The 17,144-nt window shown below is 51.6% G+C and overlaps 1 protein-coding gene across 3 annotated transcripts; it reads right to left on the reverse strand.

Moving 5' to 3' along the window:
- Positions 1–459: 459 nt before the first annotated feature.
- PEX5 (peroxisomal biogenesis factor 5) lies at positions 460–13,497 on the reverse strand. 3 transcript variants are annotated; one of them, XM_082304224.1, is made up of 16 exons: positions 13,456–13,497; positions 12,762–12,981; positions 11,662–11,697; positions 11,357–11,489; positions 10,533–10,667; positions 9,271–9,376; positions 7,938–8,028; positions 7,491–7,607; positions 7,013–7,105; positions 6,719–6,838; positions 6,009–6,152; positions 2,965–3,035; positions 2,579–2,794; positions 2,271–2,436; positions 1,918–2,075; positions 460–1,562 (listed from the first exon to the last, which is right to left on the reverse strand). In XM_082304224.1, the coding sequence occupies exons 2-16, from the start codon at positions 12,909–12,911 to the stop codon at positions 1,361–1,363; spliced, it is 1,938 nt and encodes a 645-aa protein (XP_082160350.1). In that variant the 5' UTR covers positions 12,912–12,981; positions 13,456–13,497; the 3' UTR covers positions 460–1,360. The 3 variants fall into 3 exon arrangements, with proteins under 3 accessions (XP_082160350.1, XP_082160352.1, XP_082160351.1); XM_082304226.1 differs by lacking the exon at positions 13,456–13,497 and having other exon boundaries at positions 12,762–13,133; XM_082304225.1 differs by lacking the exons at positions 7,491–7,607; positions 13,456–13,497 and having other exon boundaries at positions 12,762–13,011.
- Between the last annotated feature and the right edge of the window lie 3,647 nt (positions 13,498–17,144).

The following is a 17,144-nucleotide window of genomic DNA, read 5'->3' on the forward strand; positions in this document are numbered from 1 at the left end:
AGAGAAAAACAAGCCTGTGAGGTCAAGGTATGAAGAAACAGGCAGGTGCTTGGTGGAAGAGGAAGGGTAAGTGCTCCCTGCCTAAGCCCCCGGTCTTGACTGCCGCAGCAGTCGGGTTTCTCAAAGAGATGACAAAATGTAACACAACTTCCCTCACTGCAGATGGCAAGAAAATGAAAGAGAGAGAGTGCTTCACTGACCCCTAAACCTAAGCGAGGAAAAAGAGAGCGCTCTTCTGCTGGCTCACAGAACTGAAGCCTGAGGCTACAGCAAAATGAGGTCCTTTAAGCTTCATTTGCAGATGGGCTATCAATAAAACAAAACCTGGGTCAAAAGGGGAGACAGAAACTGAGAGACTGATCCATATTTTGAAAACCAGTGGGCTTATACCCCCCGAGATCTATACTACCCACCGCATGCAGCTCCAACAGAGGCACGGAGAAAGATGTCATTTGGGCAATTTTAATTCTCCCCCCTTTATTATACAAAATACTTTACAATTAAAAAACATTTTCCCCAATAGAATCATATACAGATATTTATAATTAACAAGATTCACTTACACACAAGATGGGGAACTTCTGCACAAAGGAAAACAGCAACAGATGATCAAGTGAAAATTAAGACTTGACCCTTTCCCCTCCCTCCTGGGAGGGAAGGTTACATTTTAGCCTTTTATTCCTGTCACATTCCCTCAAGTCGGAACTCTGGGATCTCCTCTTACCCTGAGAGGCTAAGGGCCTCCACCTGTGTCCCTAGCATAAGTACAATACTCTGCTCTTAAAAGGTTCATGAAGAGACACTGAGAAACCAGCATCTGGCTGTACCATGGGGTTACCAGTACCCAGAAGAGAGGACTGCTGGCCCCAGTTTTCCCAGCAACCCACATATACACACATGCAAGCACATACATGGGGGAAGCATGCTCAAAACCCAGAATTTTTCACTTTCACCAAACGATGATCCCACCCCACCAAAGCAACCTGCGCTCAAGATGAATCCAGCAGGCAGTCTCTGCAGAACGGCTATCGTAAGGTGTCGTAGCCAAGCTGGGTGTTACTGCAAATGCAGTCTGGCAAGAGGGCTGGATGGTGCCGTCTTCCTCACTTTGATCATCTGCCTACCAGCAGAGTGTCAGTCAGTCACGGAGGTGATAGCATGAACCACTCAGAGATGCTCAGGCCACAACAGACAGGTAGGGGAAGTTGCATACTTCAGCGGGAGGTCCTTGAAAAAAGTTGCCAATAATCTGCCCTACCAGAGCAAAGATACGCGTGAACCCTAGCGAACGTTTTCTCTCTAAGGAAGGTCACTGCTGGGCTGGGCCAACCCTGCACTCGCAGAGGAGCCCATCCCAGAGTCACTGCTGGAGGCCAAACGCCTGAAGCAGTGTGGGAAGATCACGGGCATCAGCTGCCCCATACAGGTCACTCTGCCCCAGCATGGAGAGGGCCATGCGGAGGGTGCTCCAGATGTTGTCAGACATCGCGCCTTGCTGCCCCCGCGGACCTCGGCTCTTCTGCTGCATGTGCAAAGCCTCTAAGAAGTGCTCCACAGCCTCACTGTCAACATGAGAACATACACATGCTTACTGGAGAAGATGGGACATCTCATACTCCCTCCTCCATTTGCTTCTAAAGTACTTCCCCTCCAAAACAGCTTCCTTCTCTTCACCAGATCCCACCCCGCTCCAGAACCATCAGAGATCCCCCTTTTCCCTCTTAACAGAAAATGAAGTCCAGTTGGCCCCTACTCCAACTGCATCTGCATGACACTTTGTTCTCAGGGCAGAGTCCCCACGCTCACTTTGCTCTCCTATGCCAAGTGCAGCACTGCCCTCGTAACCTCTCGCGGTCTCTCTCCCACGCACACACGCACGCTCGCGGGTCACAGCAGATCTGCCCATCCTGTGCTCACCGGTGGGCGCCTAAGTTGATGCAACTGATGCCCAGGTTGTAGCGAGAGCGGATGTATCCCGGCTGGAGCTCTAGTGCCCGACGATATGCGGCCACAGCTTCCTCACTCCGATTCCCATTGGCCAGGGTGGCACCGAGCTTGTTCCATAGAAGATGGTCCTGGAGGACAGGGTAGAGAGAAAGGGCTGAGATAAACTGGACCTTTTTAAGCTCCAAGCCAACCCTCCCTTCCTCATGTGTCTATCTTATTCCTCCACTCCAAAAATATACCTCTCATACAAGCAGCACCCCCGCCCAAACCCTCGCCCACAAACCTCCAGGTACCTCCAGCGTCCCCAGTCTGCCCTTTCTTACATTGGGGCGCACGCTGAGTGCGGCACTGAAGCAATCCACAGCCTTCTCGTACTCGCCACTAAGGTTGAAAAGGACACCCAGGCCACACTGAACATCAGGATCCACAGTCGAGGGGTTGCTTCGCACAGCTGCTAAGAACAGCTCTTTCACCTCCATGAACAGCGAGCTAGAAAAGCACAGAACAAAAAGATACTGGTGTACTGTGGAGAGAGCTGGCCGTGGCTTGCTCCCTCTGCTCCTGCCTGGGCCAGTCCCAGCCTTCCAAGAAGCCTTTCAGCTGAAGGCTGAAATTTGTAACCCTAACTCACTCAGACAGCAGGGAACCTAGGACACGCTTGGAAGGCCCCAGGTTTGTCCCCGAGACACTCTCCTCCGGTTCCTTCTCCAGCAGGTGGGCATAGTCCGGTTTATGGTGTAGCCAGTCCCGCAGGGTCTCACACGCCTGCTTCTGCAAGGACTCGTTGGTGAAGCTGACTGCTAAAGCCATAAGTGCCGTGAGGTTCCCGGGCTGCAGTTCCAAGCACCTGCAGGTCAAAAAAAAGAAAAGTGAATACGGTATTAAATCAGTCTGGGAGACACCCAGACACAGGAGGTAACACAATCAAGACAGAGCACGCCACGCTAGCCACGTGGTCCTTGCGGCACTACGCGCTAGACAAGGAGCCATGCTCAGCAGCTCTTCTGCAACACTCACCGTCTGAGGGCACTGATTGCCAAAAGCTCCTGTTCATTCTCTGCTTGGGTGGTTCCCAGATATTGCCAGGCCTGCAGAAGATAAAGATGCACGAGGTCAGACTTCTTCACATCCAGAGCAAAAGATCAGCCGATAAACCACAGACGCAGAGATTAAATCCACCGTATTATCCCACACATTTTTTTTTTTAGAGTGAGACCAAATATATATTGCAAGTAGAATCACAGAACTGTTAAGGTTGGAAAAGACCCTTAAGCTCATCGAGTCCAACCATTAACCCAGCACTGCCAAGGCCACCACTAACCCATGTCCCTAAGCACCACATCTACCCGTCTTTTAAATACCTCCAGGGATGGGGACTCAACCCCTGCCCTGGGCAGCCTGGGCCAGGGCCTGACAGCCCTTTCGGGGAAGAAGTTTTTCCTAATATCCAACCTAAACTTCCCCTGGCGCAGCTTGAGGCCAGTTCCTCTCATCCCATCGCTTGTTACTGGGGAGAAGAGACCGGGCCCCACCTCGCTACAGCCTCCTTTCAGGCAGTTGCAGAGAGCGATGAGGGCTCCCCTCAGCCTCCTCTTCTCCAGGCTCCCAGCTCCCCCAGCCACTCCTCACCAGACTTGTGCTCCAGACCCTTCACCAACTTCCTTGCCCTTCTCTGGCCACGCTCCAGCACCTCAATGTCCTTCTTGGAGTGAGGGGCCCAACACCAAACACAGGATTCGAGGGGCGGCCTCACCAGTGCCCAGCACAGGGGCACCATCACCTCCCTGCTCCTGCTGGCCACACTATTCCTGATACAGGCCAGGATGCCATTGGCCACCTTGGCCACCTGGGCACACTGCTGGCTCATGTTCAGTGCCTGTGGACCACCACCCCCAGGCCCTTTCCCGCCAGGCAGCTCAGAGCTGCTCCTCCCCACGCCTGCAGCGTTGCACGGGGTTGTTGTGACCCTAGGGCAGGACCCGGCCCTGAGCCTTGCTGGATCTCATACACACTCATAAAGCCTACACATTAGCCACAGATACAAGTTTCTCTCGAAAGACATACAGACTTTATGGCACATAAGTTCCCAAGGCCAATAAAACTGGCATTGTCACAGTGAAAAGAAGTGAATGTCTACCTGGAGATCTATCATAAAGCAACTGTTGGTAGTTTTACACTTTTAAGTCACAGCATCTCCACTTTTAACTTCTAACTGCGGTCAAACTGCAGAGGAAGGAGGGAAAAGCAGATCTCTCATTTCCTAAGAACAAAATGGCACAGCAGCAATGCTAATAATAAAGAGACCCCAAGGTAGGCAGCTGTATATACTTGTGCAGTGGTCCGTTAGCAAGTGATAATCTTGGCAAGTTGACCACCAGACCTGAAAGTAGAAGCACTGTTATTTTACTGAATCTTCAATCATCACGACACTGACACCTGTACATGAAAACCACTTCCATCTCCAGGCTGCCGACATAGGGAATATTTAATTAAGGCACTAAATCCGAAGTACCTGTTCACTTTATCTTGATAACCACACCCCTTGCTGAAAAATAGGCTAGATAGTTGGTGGGACCATCAGCATGAAGTACCGGCTTTTCAAACGTAAGTCACAAAATGCAGCATCCAGTCTCAAGGAAGGAAATTGTTTCATTAGCAAAGACCCAGACACGCTGCACAAGCCACCACAAGCGAGAGGCAATCTACTGTCTCAAATCCCTAATGCCTCACCATACAGCTAGCCGCAACTCCAGAAGAGCTGACCAGCGATAACTGCATAGCGTTCTGCAGTCAGAAAAGCTGAGATTCAAGGTAAAGTTGTGATTTGGACCAAAGCAACCATGACATTTCCTTCAGAGCAACTGTTCAAGTCTATTTGATCGCCGTACCATTTGTGAAGTCTTGACTTCTCCTGTACTTTCTGTAGAATCACAGTAGAAGAATTCAGAATTTTTTTCAATACAGCTAGCCAGAACTGGCCCAAGATTTCTTCCCCTAAGGTTTCAACTACGTCTCCATTACACTCAGCGTGCAGCCCACACTGCCTATGAGAAGAGAGTGCCCATCCTAAAGGAATATTAGCGACACCTTTTGACCACTTTAAATCTAAAGCGGATCTCCAAAACCTCTGCTTACTTTTCGCCTACTCCCAGTACCCTAGAAAGTCAGATGCCTGTATTGCCAGAAGCCAAGAACCTCTGTTCTGAGAGGTCACTCTAAGCCTCAGGATTAACCTAAGCCTCAGGATTAACAAATTAGGTATTTCCAATCATATAGAATTAGCAGACACACTGAGAATCATCATCCCTGGGTCCTCGAGGCAGGCACTCCAGAAACGGACAACACGGGTGTATTTGCATTCTCCCTGTTCCTCCCAAGGCTCTCCAGGTCCTCTACCTCTGCAGAAAGGCGCACAGACTATTCCATTTCTCAATCCAGGCTGCAGAAGCTGAAATGCTTTATGGAAATAAATATTCACTGAATTAGGAGCTGGAAACTTGTCTTCAGTATAAAAATAATTCTCTGGCCCACAGCTTCAAATGAAGACTGTGAAGACACCGGAGCCATCTCTCTCAACTCTTTTGGGTTACCTCTTCTCCTGACATCTAAATGGAAGACCTAACCAAGACCCCTAGTCTAACGAGCTGCTCAGAATTAGTCTTTAATACAGATATTGAAAGCAGTTATCATCTGCCATAAGCATCTCCAAACTTGAAAATGTCTTTACGACTTCCACAGAAGCAATTTAAGAGATGAAATCTCCTTGTCTTGGCTCCACGCACAGTCTCACGTGCTCCGAAGGTTTTTACACAGCTCTGGGCCAGAGCCTTTGTGTTTTTCCTAACTGACCTTAGTCATAAACCTCCTTGCCCACAGCCCTCCTGGGGATTCACATACATCAGCTACATACCCAGAGCCACAGAAAAAGGAGATGTTTTCATACACCCTGCACAGCTCCTAACACTGAAGTGAGTTTTCTACACACACCCTGACACCTCACAAGGGAAGGATCCAAGCAGCAGGACACCTGGCCAAGGCCTGTTGTCTCTGCTCTCACTCACCTCCATATGATCGGGCTTTTGTTGCACTGCAGCCTCAAAGAGCAAGACAGCATTGGGGAGGTCACCTTCCTCCAAGCGCTTCCGCCCCTCTTCAAATGCATCCGGGTGATCTCTCATGGGATTATCTTCCTCAAACTGGTAACCCTAGCAGGGAAGAGAGACAGGGGCTAATGCTAGGAGAGGCTTAGGGAGAAAAGCACTCTCTACAGCACAGCACAGTCCAGTCTTGCTGCATCAGAAACACTCAAACTGCAGACCAGCCAGCACCTCCTCCTCTCTGCTAGTTTGTAGCAGAGCAGAGAACAACGGCTCTTCTCCCTGCCTGCTCTGTGCTGAAAAATTCCCCCAAACCAGACCTGGAATAAATTGCAACAGAGATTAAAAATCTGGTGTGGGTCCTGTCAGCTTGGGGGGTGGGGAGGGATGCAGCAACAACGCTTGCACTCATTGCAAAGAATCCCAGCGTTAACTGGTACTTGGTGTTGGACAAGAACTAGACAGCATTTGCAGACAAGCACAAGTGAAAACAGTATTTGTTTAACCCCAGCTGGTCTGGGATGAGGGCGCAAGTGACAGCAGAAGATCAGCGTGAGAAGGAATCCTAGCAGCACTGGAGGTCTGTGGAGCTGACCTGCGAGGCGGACATACTGCCAGTCCCCTCGAGGCAGTCCATCACAGCGCTAGGGCTGAGAGACCCTGTTCTCTATTACCTTGTCATACGATGAGGAGCTGATGTCTTCATAATCAGAGAGCCATGGGTGAGCCTCTGCATCTCTCTTGGCCATCTCCTCCCATTCTGCCTGGAGTTTGTCCCAGAAGTCCACATCTGACTGCAGGAAGAACAGAATGTGACTGGAGTACCTCAACCATAAACTGAGCTCTATAGGCACCCTGGAGAACACCCTCTTAAATGTTTCTAGCCCTCCTCAGAGCATGCAAAGGAGAGGTAGCCCTACCATGGGCTCTCAGTTGATACCCCAGCCCTCCTCCTCCGTCAGCTTTACCTCCACAGCAGTCTTTGCCTGCTCAAATTCCGTATCAAGAGTTGACATGTTCCCAGATCGCGCAAATTGATCCACCCAGGCATCGGATGCCCCCTGGGAGTTTGGAAACAGAAACACATCTTTCTTTTTAGAATTTGGCAACCTCAGGGCACATCTCAACACAGCAGGAGGGTCCGTGATGACCCCTCCTCCCCATCAGCGAGAACTGATGGCCTGTAAAGCAGAAAGGAGTTCATTTGGATATCCCCTTCCTCCCAGGTGCTACGGGAGATGAGAAAACTCACACTGCCCAAATACTTCCCCAGCTTCTGGCTAGACTCTGCTAAGAAGAGCCCAACAGCCCCTCCCTTGCCTCCCCCAACCTAGTCATCAGTAGAGCATTGCTGAGAGTTGGACTTGCCCTTCTCCCTCGCTCCCAGACTGTGCCTTGTGGCAAAAAGCTTTCCTCCTTCGGAGCACATAGGGCTGGGGCTCCTACCTGCTGCTGTATAAACTCAGCTGCCCATTGCTCTGCCTGATCTTGGTCTCTGTGGGTCACCTGATTAGCTTCGATCGATACCCTCCCATCTCCGATCTGGCGGACAAACTTTAGGAACTGTGGCAGAGAAATGAAACAAGGGTGGAGCTGGGTAGATGCTTTGCCAACAAGCCCTCTGCCCGTGCGCCCCCTCCTTCAATAAGGGGACTTCTCTCTGCAAAGCGAGCACAAAAGGCCCGAAAAGGTGGGGAGGACAGGACTTCACCAGTCATGTGGTAGAGATGTATAATATCTAGAGTGAATTGTAGGGTTCAACTTCTAGGAATCAGGGAAGAAATGGAAACATGGGACAGCAGGAGGCTTTATTCCTTTACCGTCTTCCCCTTCTCAATTCCCCACACCCCTTATTCACACTAATCTGTCAGTCCCAGTCAGGGAATTTCTTACCTCAGAATTCTTGAGTTTTGGATCATCCACTTTAGAGAGGAAGTCACTAACAGTTTTCTTAAGATCATCCTCAGGTTGATATTCCTCATACCTGTGTTCAGAGGCAGTAAAAGGGAAAGAGAAAGCTGGACACCAGGCAGCAGTGAACTCTTGCACTAACAACTGTCTACACAATGGGCCAGACAACAGTACTGAGGGACACAACCCTTCCTCAAAGACTCTGGGGTTCTCCTAAGTGATTCAGTGCCTTTATCGCTCTGTAAAAATTCAAAATTACTACTAGGTTAACTGTGCAAGTGACTGACACAAACAGTAGCAGAATTAAACAATTACAGTGACAGCACAGTTCTGCAGAACAGTCTGGATTCCTTGGCAAGCTCACATGCCATCAGGCCTTGCAAGTTTTAACTTGCACTACCAAAAACAAGGTCATAGACCTAGGAACAAAGAAAGTAGGTCGTGCTCATGGAAGAGGAACAGCGTCTTGGAAAAGCATCAACTCCACAGAGGACTGAGGGCTCATAGCAAGCACACAACTCAGTATGTTGTCTGGCTTACAGCAGGACAGGACCAGTTCCAGGTGTTACCACCACATTCAGTCGTGGTGAAGTCTTTGGAACTGGCAGCAATAACTCAGAAACATCCATATTTGCAGAAAGGTATCAGAAAAGGCAAGAGCCAGGAGGCAGTAGAATCCAAATATGCAAAAAATCTCTTTTAGGGAAAGATCTAAGAGCCCAAATTGCTTGCTTGTGTTTTGTTTCTTTAATTGAAAAACTTGACTGTAGTCAACAATACCTATACAGAAAAGATCCGTAGTAGCAGACTGTTCTTTACCACACAAAGACACATGAAAATAATGTCTGGAAGGCTGAATCTAGACATATGCAGAGGAAAGGCTGGATGTGGTTTGTCAGATAGGGAGAATAAAGCAACGAGAGTTTACAACTAGTAGAGTCTAGTACTTGAGATCTTTAAATCTGTTTTAGATTGTGCATCTGTTGGGGAAAAAAGTTCTGCTTGATTAGGAGCTCCTGAACTCCTGAAAGTTCCTGAAATCACTTTAAGGAGCTCTGCATTAGGCATGAGATTAAGTCAGCCTACATGATCGCAGTATCTTCCTTGAACTAGAAAATAAAAAAGCTAGGATCTCTTAAAAATTTCAGCCTCCGAGCACTGTTTCCTCCTTTCTCTGAAACCAAAGGCCTGAGAACATCAACCTAGGTTAAATTACTCAAAAGCATTCAGGCCCTAGCAGATTTCTATCACCTATCCAAACTTCACCCACCCAAGGGCCTAGCAGCAATAACTAGTGTTAAGGAGACAGACTCACCATTTATCCGCCAAAGACTGGTCTTCAGATTCCCCAAGCCACAGTTTCTCCTCTGACTGCTCTAGGTATTCTTCTGCCCACTTGGCAGGAGACACAGACAGCGGATCTGCATAGGATATCAGGAATAATGGGGAGAAGAGTTAAGACCGGCAGACCATCACTCAGATTAAGTGCAGATTTTGCTCTCTCCACTTTACACACAGTTAGCTAACATACAGAGACCACTTCAAAGAAAGATTGTTCATGCTCGTTTCTTCTAACTTTTTTTATTCAGATCCAAAAATCAATCAATTCTGATCCAAAAATCAATCAATTCTGATCCAAAAATCAATCAGGTTCAGACTGTGTATTAATACAGATGCCACTGTGGTGCCAATAACCTTATGATTTTCTACTTTCGTGGCACAACTTACTCATCTGCTCCATGTGGGACACTATGTAGGGCAAGAAAATTAGCAATGCGTTACAAGCCTCTGTCAAAAGCACAGCCTACAAAGCACTGGCTTTTCATCAGAACTTTCTCAAAGACCTTGGTAAATGCTGATTTATATTCCCAGAATTATAAAGAGTGAAGGTCAAAGAAGGGGACTACCCGGCTCTTGACAGTGGCCACTCCTGGAGAAGAGAATGGCGTCTATTTAAATCTTATTCATAACTTCCAGATTAGGTCATGGATGGTAACAGGACCCTATTCCAGCCCCAGCTCTACACGCAACGCAGGATGGCTTTTCAGATAAACCACCGGCTTGCTAGAAACAGAAAGCCTAACCTTTGCGCCAGAAACATTCCCTTTGCACACTTTCAGGGTGCAACATTCCTCTATCTCCATGAAATGGACAAGAAGTATTTGGCCAGAGCACACTAAACAATATTTACCTTTGTACCAAAGGCAAATTTAGCTTTAAGAGAGGGAATTAAAAAATACGTAAGCAAGAAGCAGTACCAGACCAACTCCAGAATTTGCATCAGTTGAATCATAATCATTTTTATAAAAGCAGCTTGAATAGCCTGCTTCTCCTAAGTTCTCCAAGTAAGCTAAGCTAAAACCAAGACCCTTACACCTGAGCTGCCACACACATTGTTCACAATTTGGCTAAGCCATTGCAAAGCAGCTTTTATTTTCCCCCTGTTAAAGCTGCTACAGTAAACGCTGACTGCTGGGCCCAAAGCATTACTCCAATTTCACATTCAGTAACTCTCCACGACGCACGGGCACGTGACTGGGCAACATCTTGACAGTAATCCCAAAAGGGACCCTTCACCTGTCACTTCAGCAATGAACTCCTGTGACCAGTCAGCCTCATTGTAATCCGAAGAGACATCACCAGCACTGTCTGCTGCAGCCAAGAATTCCTGGGTCCAGTTTTCAGACAGGGCCAGGGCTGCCACACCTGGAGCTACAAGAAGTAAAAAAAAAAAAACCACAAGTGAGGATTGGAGGACTCAAAGGCATCATTTAAGTGTTCCAGGCTAGCCCTCATCATCTCTGATCTTTCCCTTTCTCTTTTATTAGAATAAAATCACAGAAAGATTCCACTTCGAAAGAATCTCTGGAGGTTGCTAGCGTTCTCACAGCAGGTTAACATTAAAGCTAGAGATTAGGTTGCTCAGGGCATTCAGCAGGTAACTTCTGAACTTGTCCAAGGCTGGCAATTCTCCAGCCTCCCTAGGCACCTGTTCCAGTACTGAACCGCCCTCCAAGGGAAGCGTTTCCTTACATCTAGACAGTTCCCCTTTCCACAAGTTGTGTCCATTGTCCCTTGTCCTTTTGCTGTGTAACGCTGCAAAGATCCCGGCTGTGGCTGCCAAAGACAGCAACAAGATGCTCCACCCCCCAGACTCCTCTTCCCCAGGCTGAACAAACCCAGTTCTCTCAGCCTTTCCTCTTACACCATGTACTCCAGTCCCTGAACACCTTACTGGTCTCTATTGGACTTGTATCTCAGCATACTGGGAAGCCCAAATCTGGAAACAATACTCCAGATACAGTCTCACAAGTGCTGAATAAATGGGAACCACCCTGCTGGGAGCTTAACCGTAACACCAAGATCTTTTCCAGCTCTCCACCTACTCTAGCTCCCCTCACCTCGCTGAGGGGCCTGTCGGAAGTTTGACTGTTCAATCTCCTGCATCTCAGCCAACAGGTCATCCATCTTAAAGGTCTGGGGTGCACGGGACAGTAAAGGGGCATTCTGCTCTTGCAAGAACTCTCCAACCAGCTGCCAAAGACAGAGATGGATTAGAAACACAGCATAAAAGATGAACCAGCAGAGCCACGGAGCATGAAAGAAAGGAGCTTGTCAGAAGGAAAGATTAATATCAGGTAGGGGGAAAAAGAGCAAACAGTGTTGATGAGAAAAGCAGTAAGGAGATGCATCAATCTGTTCTTACCTCATCTTCGGTGGCCACTCCCAGTGGTTTGGATACCTACAGGGAACAGTGAGCAATTATCCCAACAGCTTTGACGCCATACCCCTCTCCACACACATCCCATGATCCGATTAGTTTACATCTTCCTGGAGCTTAGGCTGTCAGCATTTTCTTGCATCCACTGCCTGCTTACGTGGAAGCTAAAGGAGCAGGAATACCTTGAATGATACTGTCCAACCCCCCTCCCACCACTTTCTCGGTTAAGGCCTGTCACAGTAAGGCACAGAATCATGGAATCGTTAAGGTTGGGAAAGACCTTGAAGATCATCAAGTCCAACCGTTAACCCAGCGCTGCCAAGGCCACCACTAAACCATGTCCCTAAGCAAAACATCTCCCCGGCTTTTAAATCCCTCCAGGGATGGGGACTCAACCACTGCCCTGGGCAGCCTGGGCCAGGGCCTGACCACTCTCTCCGTGAAGAAATTTTCCCTAATATCCAACCCAAACCTGCCCTGGCGCAGCTTGAGGCCGTTCCCTCTCGTCCCATCGCTTGTTCCTGGGGAGCAGAGACCGACCCCCCTGGCTCCAGCCTCCTTTCAGGCCGTTGCAGAGAGCAATGAGGGCTCCCCTCAGCCTCCTCTTCTCCAGGCTGAGCCCCCCCAGCTCCCCCAGCCGCTCCTCCCCAGCCTTGTGCTCCAGCCCCTGCCCCAGCCTCGCTGCCCTGCTCTGGCCACGCTCCAGCCCCTCCATGGCCGCCTTGGGGTGCGGGGCCCAGCGCTGAGCACAGCATTCGAGGGGCGGCCTCACCAGTGCCCAGCACAGGGGATGATCCCTGCCCTGCTCCTGCTGGCCACGCCATTCCTGACACAAGCCAGGACACAGCTCCCCACAGCCACCGACACCCCCCGAGTGCCCGCCATCCAGCTTCCACAGGCAGGCCCTCACCCCACAACCCCGCAGCACAACCCGGGTGACCCCATGGGCCTCTCCCCCCCCCCCCCCAAAAAAAAACCCCACCACCGCCCCTACCGGCACCAACAGCCCCCCGCACCGCCCGCCCCCCTCCCGTGCTGCCTGACCCAGCCCCAGCTCAGCAACCGGAGCCACCGGCAACACTCACGGCTGGAGCCCCGGGAGCCCCGGGGGGCCAGGCCAGCGGGCCCTGAAGTCCTTCCTGCCGCAAGGCTTTGTCCTGGGTGAAGTGGCCGGCCAGCTTCATCAGGGGGTTGGAGCCCCCGCACTCCGGTTCCACCAGCTCCCTCATGGCCATGGCGCCAGGCAGGGAGGGAGGGAAGGAAGGAAGGGGGGAAGGTCGGCTCCAAACCCCACCGGGCCTGCACCTGGCGCCGGGGCGGCACGGACACCGGGTGAACGTCAGGCGGAGCCCCGACCCCGCTGCCCCCCGCCCCGGGAGCCTGCGCGGGGGGAGAGCGGCCGCCCCCCAACCTGCCCGGCCGGGGAGGCCCCGGGCTCGGCCCAGAGGCAGACCGCCGCGCCGCCAGCCCCCCCGCCGGCTCCCAGCGCGGCCCGGGCGGCCACGGCTGCCATGGCGGGGAAGAACCTCCGCCGCCCCGGGCAGCGGGACCCCCCCCCTCCCCCCGCCGCGGCTCCCTCCGCCCCCGCCCCGCCGGGAGAGGACACCCCGCTCGCCACGGACGTCAAGGCCGCGGCCGCCCCGACGAGCCCCGCGCCCCCGCCCGCCCCTGCCGCCGGCCGCCCGGGCGGCGGAACCCGGCCCGGCCCCGGCGCTCCCGGCCCCGGGCGGACGGAGGGGAGGGCGCGGCGCGGCGGGACCCCCCCGCCCGGCTCCGTACCTGGGGCGGCCGGGGCTCGCGGGGCTCACGGGGCAGGGGGGCGGGGCCAGCTCTTAAAGGGCCAGGCACCAGAGCGTCTTAAAGGGCCAGAGTCCCGCCGGCGTTGGGCCAGCACCGGTGGCGGGGGGGACGGGCATGCCAGCACGGGCTTTGCCAGTCCCCGCCGCTGGAGCGAAGCCGTGCGTATATGGTATGTACATATATATACTGCAGAAATATGCCTCATGTTATAATATATCATTAAAACTATGTCGCAGAGTTAATAAACACGCTACATAGATTTAGAGCAGCAGGTCTGGCGCGGCGTTGGCGTCCTGTTCACCGCTCACCTCGGTGGAACTGCAGAGCGGAGAAGAGGAGGTTCCCGTAGTGCGTGCGAGTAGCGCACGTTCATCTCATCATCGCCTTCTGTGACAAGGTGAGGGGAAGGCTGTGGGTGTCGTCTGCCTGGGCTTTGGTAAAGCCTTTGACGCCGTTGCCCACAGCATGCTCCTGGAGAAGCTGGCTGCTCACGGCTTGGACGGGCGTACGCTTCGCTGAAAACCTGGCTGATGGCCGGGCCCAGAGAGTGGTGGTGAACGGAGTCAAATCCAGTTGGTGGCCAGTCACAAGTGGTGTCCCCAGGGCTCAGTGCTGGGGCCAGTTCTGTTTAATATCTTTATCAATGATCTGGACGAGGGGATCGAGGGCACCCTCAGTCAGGTTGCAGGTGACACCCAGCTGGGCGGGAGCGTTGATCTGCTGGAGGGCAGGGAGGCTCTGCAGAGGGACCTGGCCAGGCCGGGTCGATGGGCCCAGGCCACGGGGTGAGGGTCAGCAAGGCTCAGGGCCGGGTCCTGCCCTGGGGGCACAGCAACCCCAGGCACCGCTGCAGGCGTGGGGAGGAGCAGCTGGGAGCTGCCTGGGGGGAAAGGGCCTGGGGGTGCTGGTCGACAGCCGCTGGACATGAGCCAGCAGGGTGCCCAGGTGGCCAAGGGGGCCAATGGCACCCTGGCTTGTATCAGGAACGGTGTGGCCAGCAGGAGCAGGGAGGTGATGGTGCCCCTGCGCTGGGCACTGGTGAGGCCGCACCTCGAGTGCTGTGCTCAGCGCTGGGCCCCGCACCCCAAGGCGGCCATGGAGGGGCTGGAGCGTGGCCAGAGCAGGGCAGCGAGGCTGGGGCAGGGGCTGGAGCACAAGGCTGGGGAGGAGCGGCTGGGGGAGCTGGGGGGGCTCAGCCTGGAGAAGAGGAGGCTGAGGGGAGCCCTCATCGCTCTCTGCAACGGCCTGAAAGGAGGCTGGAGCCGGGGGGGTCGGTCTCTGCTCCCCAGGAACAAGCGATAGCACAAGAGGGAACGGCCTCAAGCTGCGCCAGGGCAGGTTTGGGTTGGATATTAGAAAAAATTTCTTCACCGAAAGGGCTGTCAGGCCCTGGCACAGGCTGCCCAGGGAAGTGGTTAAGTCCCCATCCCTGGAGGGATTTAAAAGCCAGGGAGATGTTTTGCTTGAGGACATGGTTTAGTGGTGGGCTTGGCAGTGAGAGGTTAACGGTTGGACTCGATGATTTTAAGTGTCTTTTCCAACCTAAACAATTCTATGATTCTATGATTCTATTCTATGATCTGGCTGATGGACTGCTATTTTAATTATTTGCTTTGGGATCACTAAAATATTGCAGCTGGTGGTAACAGGTTAAAAGTGCCTGCATTTAGCTGAAAAGCATGTGATGGCTTCAGATAAGCCATAGAAATGTCAACTCCTTTACAGTTTTCATGCTTCTATATGTGATTCCAAAGGAAGAGCAAACCACCTGGAAAATCAGAGCTCATTCGTGTATAGCCTCTAAAAGAATGGGAAAAGCACAGAGGTGTTTGCATGATGTGTACTGCCTCCTGTGACATTAGGGTGCTAGAAATAAACTGTTTTCAGAATCAAATCCCATCTTCTCCTTTTCAAAAGGAATATGCTCCTCTGCAGGCTCCTCTCCAGACTTCCCAGATGCAGTTCATCTATCCAAAAACTGACATCTGGCGCTGTTTTAGACACTGTTCTTCGGCAGTAAGTCTTCTTGACTGCTCTCCTTGCAGCTTTGAAATGCATATGACATCTGCAGCCAGTTCTGTGCTAGCAAGTAGTATGGCTCAACAGGAGCAAAGCTTTAAAGTGATAGAGTTGGGGCTGGAAAGCCAGCATCCACACCAAACATGTTTGGGAAGCTTTACTTTGGATTATGTCTTCCCTGGTCCCATGGACTGCACACCAATTAGTGGTTGAAGTGCAGGAGGTGTGCTCCTGTGTATGGCTTAGCGCCACCTGAAAGGAATCTAGTTTGTACACCGAGACTGTTCTCCAGTACAAACCAAAGCCCAGCAAGCGGGGATTACTGGAAGATTCACTTCGAAAGCACACTCAGACATCCAGTCAGGCACTGATGTGGAAGCGCCCTATATCTGGCAGGCAGCTGCATTAAGATGGCGACACTTAAAAAGACATTTACATAGCCAGTCTTACACATGGAAACCGAGGCTGCACACGCTATGTAACGCTGGCACAATACATTCCACTCTTCCAGATGTCTGCCGTATGATATTGCTCCCTACTTGCCTGTAAGTTGTAGTCATCCTAGGACTATGAGTGCTCTAACCCAACCCTTCCAGAAGGAAGTCCCTGGAATGACAAACAAGACTCACCCGCTATTACCAAATGCCAATGCTGTATATGCTCAGTGTGATCAAGGGTTAGCAAGTGCACTGGAAGAGAGAGACAGAGGGAGGAGGCTTTGGGGCAGAATCCTGAATTACTTTCAAGGGGAACAGACGGACAGTGCTGCTCCTAGGAAAAACAATAGACTGCACAAAGGCATGGAGAAGGGGAGAGTAAACATTGAGATAAGGCATGGCCAGAAACCCAAAAGCCATCAGAGACTGAGCAGTGAAGAAGTCAAGATGAAGCAGTTTTGATTTATAAACATTTGTATGAGGGTCTTGGGGTATGCCCATGACACCAGCCTATGATACCTGTCCAGCCTGGCCTACTGGTTCGGGACAGGGACTCTGAAAGACTGCTCTGTAAGAAAGTCCCCACAGCCTCCCTTCTTCAGTCTGAGCAGCAAGAACAGGCCCCACAGGGAACGTACCCAGGGTCATGGCTGCTGCCTGCAGGGACAAGACACACTGAGGAACAGTCCATCCTCTCTTCTTTTCTCTTCCCCTCTTTCTCTTCTCCTGGGAAGGTGGTTTCTCTTCCCTGGCTCTTGGCTGCTTTCAGGCTCACCGAGACTCCTGCAAAGCAGTGCTCATCATTGAACCAGTTCCAACATTAAGCGATCCTTTGACCTACTGAAAATGTCATGGTATCATTTGCACCAGTCTGAAGACAGCCTGTAGGAGGCCTTCAGAAAGGATCATAGAATCATAGAACCATAGAATCGTCAAGGTTGGAAAAGACCCTTAAGATCATCGAGTCCAACCGTTAACCTCTCACTGCCAAGTGATGGATCTTCCATGGCTCAATCACAGTTTGCCGTTGCCTAAGAGTGAGGCATGGGTGCCCCTTCATCTGAAGGTACACAAAGAGACCTTGCAGAGTGAGACTTTCTAAGTCTTAGACCCAGAGCAAAGAAAACAGAAGGAAAAGTTGGATGGCCCCGTTTAGCCCTTACAGTCCCAAAAGACTGTGATGCAACTAAAGGAATCAGAAGTGGCAGCGGT

This window comes from Platalea leucorodia (genome assembly GCF_965183815.1).
Source record: "Platalea leucorodia genome assembly, chromosome: 2".
Taxonomy (NCBI): Eukaryota; Metazoa; Chordata; class Aves; order Pelecaniformes; family Threskiornithidae; genus Platalea; species Platalea leucorodia.

What these genes read in the sequence shown, in the direction of transcription:
- PEX5 (XM_082304224.1), bottom strand. Translation starts at nt 12,911, where the DNA reads ATGGCCATGAGGGAGCTGGTGGAACCGGAGTGCGGGGGCTCCAACCCC. An exon ending in CTGAGTTTATACAGCAGCAG is followed by an intron (nt 7,106 to 7,490) that starts GTAGGAGCCCCA and finishes CCAAACTCCCAG; the next exon opens with GGGGCATCCGATGCCTGGGT. An exon ending in CTAGGTTCCCTGCTGTCTGA is followed by an intron (nt 2,437 to 2,578) that starts GTGAGTTAGGGT and finishes GTGCTTTTCTAG; the next exon opens with CTCGCTGTTCATGGAGGTGA.